General features: G+C 36.6%; 1 protein-coding gene across 1 annotated transcript; it reads left to right on the top strand.

The window, feature by feature from the left end:
* Positions 1-8606: 8606 nt before the first annotated feature.
* On the top strand, positions 8607-14156 carry Usp5 (ubiquitin specific protease 5). The gene is made up of 13 exons (XM_070310343.1): positions 8607-8834; positions 8928-9053; positions 9440-9616; positions 9688-9794; positions 10132-10659; positions 10735-10806; positions 10877-11072; positions 11187-11339; positions 11422-11603; positions 11851-12230; positions 12306-12518; positions 12779-12888; positions 12996-14156. The coding sequence occupies exons 1-13, from the start codon at positions 8733-8735 to the stop codon at positions 13068-13070; spliced, it is 2421 nt and encodes an 806-aa protein (XP_070166444.1). The 5' UTR covers positions 8607-8732; the 3' UTR covers positions 13071-14156.
* The last annotated feature ends 15 nt before the right edge of the window (positions 14157-14171 follow it).

Here is a 14171-nt window from a genome sequence, read left to right as displayed (position 1 = left end):
TACTAATTAGCACGAAGGGCGCTCTCTCGGAACGAAAGGAAAAGCTTTGCTCGCGATCGATCGCGTCCTTGATTTTCTCGACTAAAATAAAGAGCGCTTTCGAGATATGAAAGAATAAACTCGCACCTCGATTGACTTTATCTTTCGATTTTCCTTTGATGTTAGCTCAAAAAGGATGCGGGGAGAAAAAGAGAAAGAGAGACAGATGAAAGAAAAGAGAGGGAGGGAGAGAGAGAGAGAGATCCGCGGAACGATTTCCCGATCATAATCCGTTGAAACGTGAAATTAGTTTCGCGCGATGAAAACGTTCCTGATTCTCCGATTCGAAACGAGGAACGTTTATAGAATAAAAAGAAAGCACGATCCTTAATTTTATGGGTTAAACGAGGCTTTCTCTCTTGAAGGGACCATCGTTATCCTTTTCAGATAAACGAAGGAGCGAGGAAATGATGCCTCGCCATTAACGCGTCTTCGATTTTCCGATCAGGAGATTCGCGCAATTCTCTCATTCTCGTTCTCAATTTCCCGAATTAGGACATACTCTCGGGGGTCCAATCTCGCGAGACGTCTGTAATTTTCCGAATTGAAACGGCGAAAACGTGTTTCGGAGGGGGAAGGAAACTTTGCGCGATCGTTAACCGGCCCGACCTCGTTCGAAGAATGGAGACGGGACAAAATCCTGCTCTTTCCTTCTCTCTCTCTCTCTACTTTACGTCGCATCGTCGTGGACTTTGTATGCCCGATGTGCGTCTCGTGTCAAAGGTCCCGTCTACGACACCTTTGTTCCCCCTTTCGTCCCCAACTCTTCCTCCGCCGTCCTTCTTTTCCATCCATCGTTTAACGCGAGATGTCACGTTCTCCTTTTTTTCACTCTACCTTCCGTTTTTGGTATTTCCATCTCTCTTTCTTGATTTTCTCTCTTTTTTTCATCAGCTCACTCTTCAATTCTTTTCTAGCCTCTCAGACATGCATTTAAAGTCCACTAAGTTGAAGTCCTCGAAAGGCAATCGAAGTACGCCCTTTAAATTCGTTTTAAATTTAACGATCTTCTCTCTCTCTCTCTCTCTCTCTCTCTCTCTTTGTTTCTCTTTTTTCTTTGAAATGCTTTCCGCTTGTATTTGATACTTTCCTCTGTTTTACGTTATTTTCTCAAAGGCGTATTCAAATTACAAATCTGAGAATTCTCACAAAGGACCATGGAAGAGTCTGCTTTCTAAATGTGTACCGAAATCCTCTTTTCTGACTCTCTCTCTCTCTCTCTCTCTCTCTCTCTCTCTCTCTCTCTCTCGTTTCTTTCTTCTCTCTCCTTATTATATCTTTTTTCACATACAATATATGAGTTACGCATCTGTTTTATTATTATTATTATTTTTTATTACTTCGCATTAATTTTTTTTATTTATATTGCTTTTTCAGCAGTTATATTTGTCTATACTGGTGTACACGATTTACCTGTTGAACATCTTGTTTATCTTGTTCCGGGGCTTGCCCCAGATCAATAAATTGATATCTCCTCCTCCTTTCTCCTTCTCACTCTTCGTGTCTCTTTGATCCTGCTTCTCTTTTTTTTCTTTCTCTCTCTCTCTCTCTCTCTCTCTCTCTTTCGCGGTTATCATGTTTTCTTTCTGGGTTTCGGAGGACCGTAGGAATCCGCGGTGGAGCGAGGCTGTATAGCCAAACCAACTAATTAATACGCTAACATTATTACGAATAGGCAGCAGTGAGAAAACACGAGAAAACGTAAAAAAAAAAAGAAGAAAAACGCGATAATAAAAAAGAAGCAAACAAGGAATTATACCTACCTACCTATCTACCTACCTACCTACGCATTTAAGGTAATGTACAAGTCTCTAGTGTGATACATTTCTACGCTTATTCTCTAACTTAGTAGTCGAAAAGTCTAAAGTACGGATACCTCGTTGTGTGGTTAGTAGCAAAAAGAGCGGCGAGAGGAAAGTGGAACGAAAAAAAGAAAGGAGAAGAAAACGCGCGAGGAGGGTAAAGGGAGGACGTGACGGAATGAAAAAAAGTAAAAAAAAAGACAAAAAAAAACAACCACGTAGTCCTATAACGAAGTAATAGAGTAAACGCGAGTGGAAAAGAGAAGAAAAAAAAAAGTAGCAGAGACAGAAACGAATAAAGTAGAAAGAGGGAAAAATGATCAAAATACACGATCCGCGCTTGTATTGCCAGCCGTATACGTATGTACGTGTGGCGATTACCACTTCCGTATGATATGCGTAAATGAAATCATCGTCGGTAGACACTTCTCCTTTTGCTTCACTTTATCGGACTCTTTATCTTTGAAAAAGTGTTCGACTTTCGGTTGCTGACGAAATGAAAAAGCGATGCGAGATGATTCCCGGCTGTATTACGATCGAGTCGCTGTATTATGATCGATGAGTGGGAGATCGCTCATATCGATACGTGAACATATACGGGATGCTCCAGAAATCGCACGTCTTAATCTTAATGATGAAATAATAATAACGGCATCGTTCTTCATTTAAGAAAACTTTCGTGAAAATATGTGATCTTTGCTGTCATTCTTTTTAATGTCGAGAAGAGAATTTGTTATAAAATAATTAAAATATGTTTAAAAAAATATTGTAATTATTTTATATCTCTTTAATTGTAATCTGGTTAATTTCATAAATTTCTGAATTACCCGTATATGTATGCGCGCATATATATATATATATATATATATATATATATATATATATATCTTTTAAGCTTACGAATTCTGAAGGAATCGATTTTCATTTTACTAGTCGAGCAAGGGAGAAGTGTAACTTTTGAAAGTCGATGGATGAAATGCGGATCGGAAATGAGTGCGTTATGCGTGCGTTATACGAGCGCCAAACTATATTCGAGATTAAGAATAAGACTAAAAATCGATAAGCGAGATCGATCCATGGATCAAGAATCGGATTGACGAGTGTGTGAGCGATGATGCGTATGGATGGTTTAGTTTGACGACGCGTAATATGAGCACCGTTGCATGTGTACGCCTGACAGAGCGAAGAATGCGTGAGTGTGTGAAAATGTGAGATTTGTCGAAACGAATGTTTGACGTATAATATTCGATATATAATGTACATAGTTCTGTATATACGAACGAATCACTGACTGTGTGTGTACAATACTACCCAAATATATTTATATTTCATGTTAAAAATTATTCTGTAAAAGAGATTCTTCTTTTTGCCGGGGTGACACGACATATATTTTCCTCTCTGTGATCCTCTCTTCAAGATTACTTTATTATATTTCAAAACATACTATATATAAATTTTAGTCATAAAATAATCACTCGAAAAAATTGAGCTTCGTTAAGCAGTAATTCAAAGTTGAAGAAAAAAATTACGCCTAATCGGATTTTATATTTTTAGAAACATTATTGATTTTTATTAATATCACACAGGGAAAGATATTTCAAAATATTTTCATTTGAAAAAGAATTGAGCTTTATTAATCAGTAATTCAAAGTTGAAGAAAAATTATATATCTATAATAAGGTTTTATTTTTAGGAATATTATTGATTTTAAATATCACAGGAAAAGATATTTCAAGATATTTTCATATATCACGAAAGCGATAAGAGAAATACCTTATTTGGATACAGTATTCTAATTATTTGTATTAATGCCACGTTGCTTATATAGAAATCGGATTATACCTACGACATGTTTTCGATAAATCATATACGTATAAAGGGCCATAAAGTAGACCCACGGCATTCTGGGAATCGCAGCCTCGACGCGTTAATTAAAAACTGTCGTATCCAATTACCGAAGCCGGAGGCCGTGCGGATCAGCTGCAGTCCGCGCGCGCAACCGGCTCTCGCTTTCATTGTCGAGACTGAAAGGGCCTTCGTGCTGCGAAGGGCCAAAGGAAAGCTCCGATCCGGACGCTCGCTGCCAGCCACGAGAAACGAGAAGAGAAGAGAAGAAAAGACCGTATATAAATATACGAAATATATATGATGGTGACGTGCCAAAGGTTGCAGCAACGGGTTTCATCGGTGACAATAAAAAAGAGAGAGAAAAACGGCAGGAATTAGTCCAGAATAAGTATGATATTTAACGATAACCGTTTTTTTTTTTTTACCTTTCCTTTTCTCTCCTTTTCTTTTCGTTATGCCGCAGAGATCACGCACGGAAGAGGTAAGTTATTGAAATTTTTATTAATACCATTAGCGTGTATTTAAATAAAATAAAAAAAATGGTTAAAGAATCTTTAGAGTGAAAATGTCATTCAAGTTTTTTTTTTTTTTTTTTATTTATTGCCAAAAGAGATTTGATTTAGAGAAAATTGCGAAAAAGTCCAACGCGATAATATCTACCATAATATCGCGATACGAGAGAGGCCGAGTTTAGATGTTCCGTCTTTAGCGAGTCACCCGGTATTACCCGGATTATCGCGCGAAAAAAGGATGTCGGACGGAGGATTTCCGGGGGGATGGACGTCTCGCTTGCGGTTTACGCGAAGGCGACGTGACGAAATCAAATCAGCCATATTTAGAGCCGGCCGTTCCGGCCTCGATCCGGCCGGATGAAATTGCATATTTGGAGGCTGCAATTGCGAAACGTCAGCGGCTCTTATACGATTTTTTCGTACGAATTCGTATCTTTTTTTTCCTCCCTCATCCCTCCGTCAAACGCTTGTCGTCTTTCCTCAGGGAGCTCGAATTATATGGCCGCGCCGCGGGCATTCCCCGCTCCGTTCTTTTCGCTAATGATCCTTATTCAGGCGACTAAGCGTCCTCGCGCGGAAACGCAACCAACGCGGCGAATACCGCGCGGTGCTCGCAGCCTCGCGAAAATTTATTATAAGCATTTTGCAGACGGTGAAATATTCTCGCGCGGGATCTACCGAGGAATATTTTAGGGGCAGACAAAGCCTCGGATGAAGTATCTGTCGGCGCGAAATCGACCTGAAATTTATCGAGGAGGAGGAATATAGAAAAAAAAGGGTAGAGATTTTTTTCTTCAACACGTTTCTGCATATTCTATACATTGAATATTATTTTAAGTGACGTTTATCAGCTGATTAAACAATTTTATGAAAAATTTCCATTTTAATATCTTTTACCTCGCGATTTCTATCATTTTCATAAAGAAGACGCTGTCATATATTATTAATTTGTCATATAAAAAAATATATATATATATATATATATTCAAATATATAGAGAAAACATACCAATATCGTAAGTTTTTTACGCCGTCGATGTATTTTTATTTTTCAGCAAGTATGTGCTTTATTAAAGCTGATATAAACTTTATCCACTTAGTGTATTTATTTTGTCAAAAGCCTATAATTTATGGATTCGTTGCTTGTTTAAATCGACTTGTCTCTAAAATTTAACAACGAATTACTTTGACATTACATTGATTTACCAAGCGGTATAAAAATAAAAAAAGCGATAATAAATTGAGTTTCTTAATAATACTTTAATAATAATTTGCATTATGTTTGTAAATATATTTTAGTCTTCTTTTTATCCTTTTTATCACAATTTTTACGAAAATTAAGCTTGTATAAGTTTCATTCTGTAATTTTCAGTGAGAGCAATATAGCTTCTGGAGAATCAATTTCTCGAACATCAATTTTCATTTGCTTTAAGAAAAGATTATTTCCTCGAAAGTTTAGAGAAGAATATTATCAAAACTGTGAAACGCAGAAATGATACAATAATCACGGAGAAGAAATATCTCTCCAACAATTGATTCTTTTGCAACAATTTATTATTCGATTCAATCAGAGAAAAAAGAAATATACAAGTACATTGTATTTATATAATCAGCCTACGTAAATTAATGGATTTTAATGAATTCTCTCGCTCGGGCGAACGGGAGGACTGGCACGGGGAGATGAACCGGCTGGTAAGAAGAGAGAGAGAGAGAGAGAGAGGGAGGAGGAGGGAGAGGACGGGATGAGATGCGCAGCACGTGCGCGTGCTTTTCGGGCCCCCGCGACACCATCGATCGTCGTCGTCGCTATCTCTCCTTAAAGGCGAAAGAAGGCACCGTTCGTTCGATTGCATCTTCAAGTGCAAGGCGAGGCAGGCGGCCGTCGCTCACAGCCGGCCGCGGACGGCCGGGGCCGCGTGCAGCGGCGGGCATATAAATCAATACGAGAACAGCCAATGTCACTCGCGCGAGGCTCAAAAGCCTCGCCGAAAAAGAGGCGACGCTATTATACGGGGTGTCTCACATCTCGGGATGTCCTCTTTTTTTAACCCGGCCGCGAATCTGTATACGTATCGGAATATCACATATCGCTGATATCGAGCAACAGAGAAAAGTCACGTTGTTTAGCGTCTAATGTATCGCGAAATATTCATCGGGACTATATATAAGTGTGTGATCGAGATTGTATTAAATAAGGAGTTTTCTAAAATGTACAAGTATTTTAAATTTAGTATAAATATCGTAGCTCTTGAAAATAATATTCCAATTATCTCGTTATATTTTGCATATATATATATATATATATATATATATATATATATATATATATATATATGCAAAAACGTGATATACGTCTTATAATACAATTTTATGGCATTGACATTGCGGATACTTTGAGAAGGAAGATTTCGGATTATGTTATAGGATTCGGATTATGCGAGTCTTTTTTTTTATGTCTAGGTATGTCCTATAAAAAATTTCGCTAGACATTTATATATATTAAAAAAAAAAAGAGCGGAAAACACAAGTTTGAAAGAGATTTGCCTGGAGGCGATCGTATATGAGAAATCAATAATAATTAATGGCATCCGCGGCAATCGGCGTTTTTCACCGTCGAGCGACGTTCACCTTTGACATTGACTCTTTCGCGTTTACCATTGACCTTGCGCGACACGCGGGGTTATATATAGTCTCGCCCGGAAAAGCACGCGGATTTTCTTCAGCGCGAGATTTCATGAATATATTTCTTCTCGCCGTTAGAATTTTCTCGCTCTCGTTGCTTTGTCCCTTCCCGTTAAAGTCTTTACTTTAATTCCGCGAAAATCTCTGATCGTCGAGAATTTCTGAAATGTCTGATATCGAATAGGAAAGTACGTGCGTGGTGTTTTAGAATCGCGGAACGTCATGTTTGTTTAATTTTGCTCGTGTCACGTTGAGATCCGCTTTCGAGCATTAATGACGACGGGAATTCTCGAAGCGAATCGTGACGTGAAAAATGTCGCGTGACAGCTCGGATTTCGGGATCCTCTGTGCTCGCTCAGTAATGGGCATATCCCTACAATGAATTTTATGGCCTTAGATCCGACGAGAGAGGTTTACATGAGACTATGTTTGCAGCTGTGGCCCACGATCGTAACCAATGACGGACCTGGAAATATCTCGGCTCGAGTGCGCGCCTCTCGATTGGTTAAAAAATGCTAGGGGAAAATTCCGCGGAAACTGAGATGTTGGAAATTCTTGTCGCTCTTTTCGATTTAATAAAATGACAACATTAGGAATCTTATAATAGCGTGTCTCAGATGCAAATGATAAAAATGATCAAAATAAACGTAGGATAATCTTAGAGATTAATAATTTTAATGACAAATTCCGGTAATATAGGGTAGAATATTGATCTTAAGCTTTATCCTCGATTTCGTTACATTGTATATTAATTAGTCGCATAAAATTATATCGATTACTTTATAATTATGGAATTATATTTCTATAAAATAATTATGTGATATTAATCAAAAAATAGATGCGCGATGTAAGAAATAAATAAAAAAATATTGCCATTATATGATTCGCGAATATATTATTTTCGGATATAAAGATGGAAAAGTAACGATTTTTTCCATACATATAAGGATATATGTGTGAAAATCTTTTTACACTACTTATATAAAATTATCATAAGCGGCAATCTCTCCGATCGCGTGCATTACTTGCAACAAGGAGAATGCAATATCGATGTAGCTATAATAATTTTAAGAACAACGCGTACATACCTAGTGATTATCGTTGCTTCAATATCGTCGATCCTTTCGCGAAAATATAACGACGTGTGCGAAGAGGATTTCAATCACCGTCGAACGTACATACACGATGAGCGAATTCGACGATATCGAGATACTCGTATATGATCTTGAATACACTTTGACGTTCGACTTGACAAAGAGACACCCGCGATAATCCATCGGGCGCGAAATTTGCTTCTGGACAGCAAATATCGCGAAGAAGTAACCAGCGTTTCGAAACTGCGTCTCGTCGCGCGTTCCTTCGCTCCGCCATATTGCAATTGTCGGAATATCGAAACTCGAAACGGCGGAAGAAGCGCGAACGTAATCAGAATAGTTATTTTGATATAAATAAAATTCGAAATATATATATTTATATCTCGAGAGATATTGGAGCCGGTTGAAAGGATGAATTAATTGCGATTACGAATTCATCGATATAGCCGACATAATTTTTTAAAATTGAGAGTATTAAAAGAACGACAAAAAAAAAAGAAGAAAGACAAAAAATTCGAAACTTCTTTCGTACCGTTCCTCGAGTTACACGATCGATCCGGTCCGTCGTTCCCCGATTCTCGCAGTCGATAAGCGACCGGCGGCGATATACAAATTAGGTTTGGGGTTAGGTTAGATGACAACCAACGCCTCTACCGGTGTAGATTTATCCCGGAGTTCGCGCGGATCTTCGTGTTAAATTCCTCTCGAAGGAAAAAAGAAATTGGCAAAGATTACATCGGCATTGTTTTTCTCGCCATGGAGTTGATGTCGTTGACGAAACATCTGAATACGATCAATATCCCGCGAAAGAGCGACAAGATATACAAGGATGAGTGCGTTTACTCCTTCGACACACCAGTAAGATATCCTTTTATTCTTTTTTGTTTTCGACACCATCGGGAGTGACGAGTGAGCGCGATCATTTTGATGAAAATTTCTTTTTCATTCAAGGATTCGTCCAACGGCCTGTACGTCAGTCTCACGTCTTTCCTAGGCTTGAGCCAGGAACATGTCACGTGGTACTACAATAAGACTTCGTACGCTGTGTATCTTCATATTAAACGTACAAAGAAAGAGGTGATTTGAATTTATTCAATAAATTATGTTAAAGACTCCGTCTTTAAAAATTTGCGCAATCTGAATGGAATATACATGTTATACGCATGTATATATACATATTATACATATGTATATGTTGTATATATGTTATATATAAAGTATCTGACAAGTGCTTCGTTAATACTAGATATATGATATTTTTATTGTTGTTTGGTATATGATTGTTTTCGTTTTTGTATTCGAGTAATGTTAAATAATATTTACGTCCTTGATAATTTATTCAAATGTTGGAGTTTTTCTAATAATGTAGAACTACAAAATATATATGAAAAACCCATTAGATACTTGTATATTTTTTTCACAAGTCTTTTTATCTTTAAAAATATGTGTAAAATATTTTGTAGATTCCATTTGAAGAACAAGGAGATGGGCCTGAAAAAAAGATTACACGGCTAGCAATAGGAACAGCTGGTGGATTCATGCCTGATCAACAGAAATATACTTATGAGGAGGAGTATAATATAACCATTCTACCTGATTTCTTGTCCATTCCTTATCCCTCGAACAATTTACCTGAGAAGGTAAGATTTATTTTCAGGATTGTTTTACATATAGTTAATAATGCTTAAGGGATATATAAAATTGTGGACAGGTGGAGCTTGCAGTCAAAACTATAATACAAATGGAAAGTGCATGGGCGGTAGCGCAAGTAGAAGCTGTAGCCAATACATGGGACGGAGAAGTCAGATCAGAATCAAAGTGAGCTTTTTGAGAAATTTTTTATCAAGTTTATTACTAATTGAATGATTTTAATTAATTGCAAAAAATGTGCTAAGAAAAAGTTATATGTCCAAGCGCAAACATAATACTGTATTTTATCACATGTATTTATAGCGTATCAATTGCATTAGTATTAAATTTAAATTATCACTCGAAATTTATATATCAGGAAAATTTGGTTTCTAATAGATAGATAAATAGATCATTTTTTTCGAAATTTTTTCTCTTTTAATGAAATAACATCTATGTTATGATAAGTATTTCAACAAAATCTCTCTTAGTTGAATAAAATTGTAAAATTTATCGGGATTTTTAGACACGCCGCAAATCTGAAACAATTAGACAACGGTAAGAAGATCCCGCCAAGCGGTTGGAAATGCGAGAAATGTGATCTCACGCAAAATCTTTGGTTAAATCTGACCGACGGCAGCATACTCTGCGGACGCAAGTTCTACGACGGAAGTGGCGGCAATGGCCACGCGATCGAGCACTACCGCGCGACCGGCTATCCGCTAGCTGTGAAACTAGGCACGATCACGAAGGGCGGCAAAGCTGACGTGTTCTCGTACGACGAGGACGACATGGTAGACGATCCGAATTTGACAGCGCATCTATCGCATTGGGGTATCAATATTGCGCAGATGGAAAAAACGGATAAGTCGATGATCGAGCTAGAATTGGATCTTAATCAAAAGTTTGGCGAGTGGGTGTCTCTCCAGGAAGCTGCCAGCAAGCTTACACCATTATACGGCCCCGGTTATACCGGACTAATCAATCTGGGGAATTCTTGTTACCTGAATAGTGTCATGCAAATGTTATTCATTATTCCTGATTTTATCAAAAGGTACGTATTATAATTTATGACGATTTTTTTCTTAGAAAAATTAAGGAATATTAAGATTGATGTTGTAAATTTCAGATATGAAAAGAAGGCGTTGCAGATATTTCAGCAAAATTGGCACGATCCAGCATCAGACGTTAATGTTCAGATGTGAGTTAGGGTAGTTCTTGGTAAAAGGATTTGGCGATTGTCCAAAGTATAATTATTGCCATTTTTCTAGGGCAAAACTGGGCTTCGGCTTGCTCTCTGGCAAATATTCAGAGCCACCGAGCAAATCTAGCACGGATAACGAATCACAACAAGGTATTCCCCCACGTATGTTTAAGGTCCTGATCGGTCGAGGACATCCCGGCTTCTTCTCGAATCGGCAACAGGACGCTCAGGAATTCCTTCTTTACCTGATTAATCTACTCAATGTAATTATTAATATCGCTTTCGGATTTTAATCGAATATTTCGTGTACTATTCAATCTAATTATTAAATATTCGTTACCATCGACGCCATTTTAATCGGCAAATTGATCGAATAGCGCAACAGTCGGCACGAGGTGTGTCCCACGGAATGCTTTAGATTTAAAGTGGAAGAGAGATATCAGTGTAGTAAATCTTATAAAGTCAAATATACTTCTCGGCCGGAATATATCCTGCCGTTGCCAATACCGCTGGAGGCCGCGGTAAATAAGGTATATATAGTTTGATTGAAAAGTTCTTGAAAAATGATGTCTTTGTTATTATAAGTAATTAAGTCAATATGTTATATATAAGGACGAAGTGACTGCCTACGAGACCCAGAAAAAGGAAGCTGAAGCGAAAGGGCAAAAGATAGATTCCAATACTCTCGTAAGACCCCGTATAAAATTGTCGTCGTGCCTCGAAAGTTTCAGTCGTTCGGAAATTGTGGAACAGTTTTATAGTTCGGCTTTAAACGAGAAGACGACAGCACACAAGTAAGTATATTTGATTATCAGCCATTTGATCGTGAACGTTTATGTATCATTTGCTTTATATATAATCTTATTTTTAAACATCTAGATTTCGCGCATTCTTTTATCTATCAGCTATGTTATATTTTATTATGTATTTAAATATTTGATTTCTCTCTTTCGTATAATCATGTTTAATGCAACTAATCTAATTTTTTATGGCTAGTTTCTTTTTCGCATAATATATAATATATAATATATTCTCTTTTAGAACTACCAGACTAGCCAGCTTCCCGGATTATTTATTAATCCATTTAAAGAAATTTACGGTGAAGGAAGATTGGACGCCTATCAAATTAGACGTAGCAGTAGAGATGCCAGACACGGTAGATTTGAAATTCTTGCGCGGAACTGGTTTGCGAACTGGTGAGAAATTATTGCCGGATGGCGTGACACCACCCCCACCTGTTTACAACGCGGCTCTCCTTGATCAATTGACGGACATGGGTTTCCCACCGAATGCGTGTAAGCGGGCCTTGTACTTCACCGAGAACCGCGATCTTGAGGCTGCGACTAATTGGGTGATGGAGCACATCGCAGATTCCGATTTCGATGAGCCGTTTGTGCCACCGGGAGTTGATTTCAAGCCGGGTAAGGATCATCTCAGATGTAGAATCATAAATATAATTAATTGATTTTCTTTAAGTGAATACCGATTGATTTCAGGCGAAGATACATTTGTGCCGGATCAAGCTGCTTTGGAGAGTGTAATGGCCATGGGTTTTACATGTGAGCAAGCGACGAAAGCGCTCAGAGCGACCAATAATGACTTGGTGCGCGCGGGTGATTGGATTTTCAATCATCCGGCCGAGCTCGATGCCCAGGAAACGGATTCTACTACGACGCCAAAGATGGAGGAATTTAGAGACGGAAGCAGTCGTGAGTCACAAAATCATTTATTTCTTAAACTATGAATTATTGCTTATATTAATCATTCAAAGAAAATATATCTTAAAAACAATATATATATAATTAACGCTAAATGTGGCAATATACAAATTAACAAAATAAGTTACAGATAAGGACAATTTTAGGATTAATTGAGCAAATTTATAACGAGATTTAGAAAGTTAAACTTGTTTATTCATCGAGATTAAATTAATTCTTTCCGATTTTCTGTATGCTTTTTTGTGTTTTAGAATACAAACTAGTGGGTTTTGTATCACATATGGGCACATCAACAATGGTAGGTCATTACGTTTGTCACTTATTGAAGGAAGATCGATGGGTGATATTCAACGATGAAAAAGTACGACATTGTTACTTTTAGAGATAATCTTTTTTTATATATCTTTATGTGATTATATTATCTTTTTAAACTTTCGTTTCTCTCTTTACACAAATTTATTCTTGCAGGTCGCTTTATCTGAAAACCCACCGAAAGAATTAGGATATATATACATGTATCAACGGATCCACACAGATCCATAGTGTGGATCCATGTAGTGTGCTTTTCTTTTGTATAAAGATATATTGCTTTTTTAACAATAAACAATGATATAAATGCTCTTTATATCATGTATATATTGAATATAATGAAGATGCGCATAATTCATAGCCAGTTTTGATTTGCCAGGTTTCATTATATGATATTAGGAATATAAGAAGCGAAAAAGATATAAAATGAAAATTTTATTTTATTTTCTAATAATGGCACGATATTCTCAACATGTTTTAGAGTGCTTTGTGATCACAATTATACCAATCAAAATAACATAATCGTTTTTTTTATAAATGTAAAAATAGAAATATAAACTAAAAAAAAGAACAGACTATCTTGTTTCTAACAAATGCTTCATAAATGCATAAGCACTAAATTAATGACATCTATCGCAATATACATAAATTTTTACGTGTTAAATCGTATTAACATCAAAACAATCGTAAAATAATACATATATTTTGATTAATCATACACGTATTTATATATTCCTACATTTCTCAAGTATTTTCTTAAACTAAGTACATGGAAGGATGCAAAATTTTCTTTAGAAAAGAATACATTTAACTCTTATTACATTTTGTGTCCAATTGGCAGGCACTATGGTGTAAAATTGTGTATCTTGCTCTTGTTACTCTTCTGTTTTCGATATAATTTATGTATTTATGTAAAAAAGCTTTAAAAAATATTCTGATCTATCTGATAAGTAGAAGGCCACGAGCTTATAGTATGATAGAATTAAAGAAAAATTGTTCTGTATAATTGTCGTAACATTGATAGAATTTTCTTTTGTGGAAAATAAAATTCCACATAGATAGTTTATAAATTATCTCGTATATAAATTATGCATTCACTCTATTATACTCCGGTGAAACCTAACTCACTTTCGTAAATTTACATTTCGTTCTTGCGCCGTTGTAAGCTAACAACATTTATAATACTATATCATATTTACAGAAAAAAATGCGTCATGTGTGCACAACACACTTGACGGAATATACCGGCATTTATAAAATTTATGGTACGCTCAAAGTGACTTATATATATCACATAATTAACTTGTACTGCAATATGAATATATATATATATAT

The sequence above is a fragment of the Polyergus mexicanus genome, unplaced genomic scaffold, assembly GCF_030449975.1.
Source record: "Polyergus mexicanus isolate NDT 795.1 unplaced genomic scaffold, iyPolMexi1.0 SCAF_18, whole genome shotgun sequence".
Classification (NCBI taxonomy): Eukaryota; Metazoa; Arthropoda; class Insecta; order Hymenoptera; family Formicidae; genus Polyergus; species Polyergus mexicanus.
Note: the sequence above shows the minus strand (reverse complement) of the source record. Positions and strands in the feature narration are given on the sequence as shown.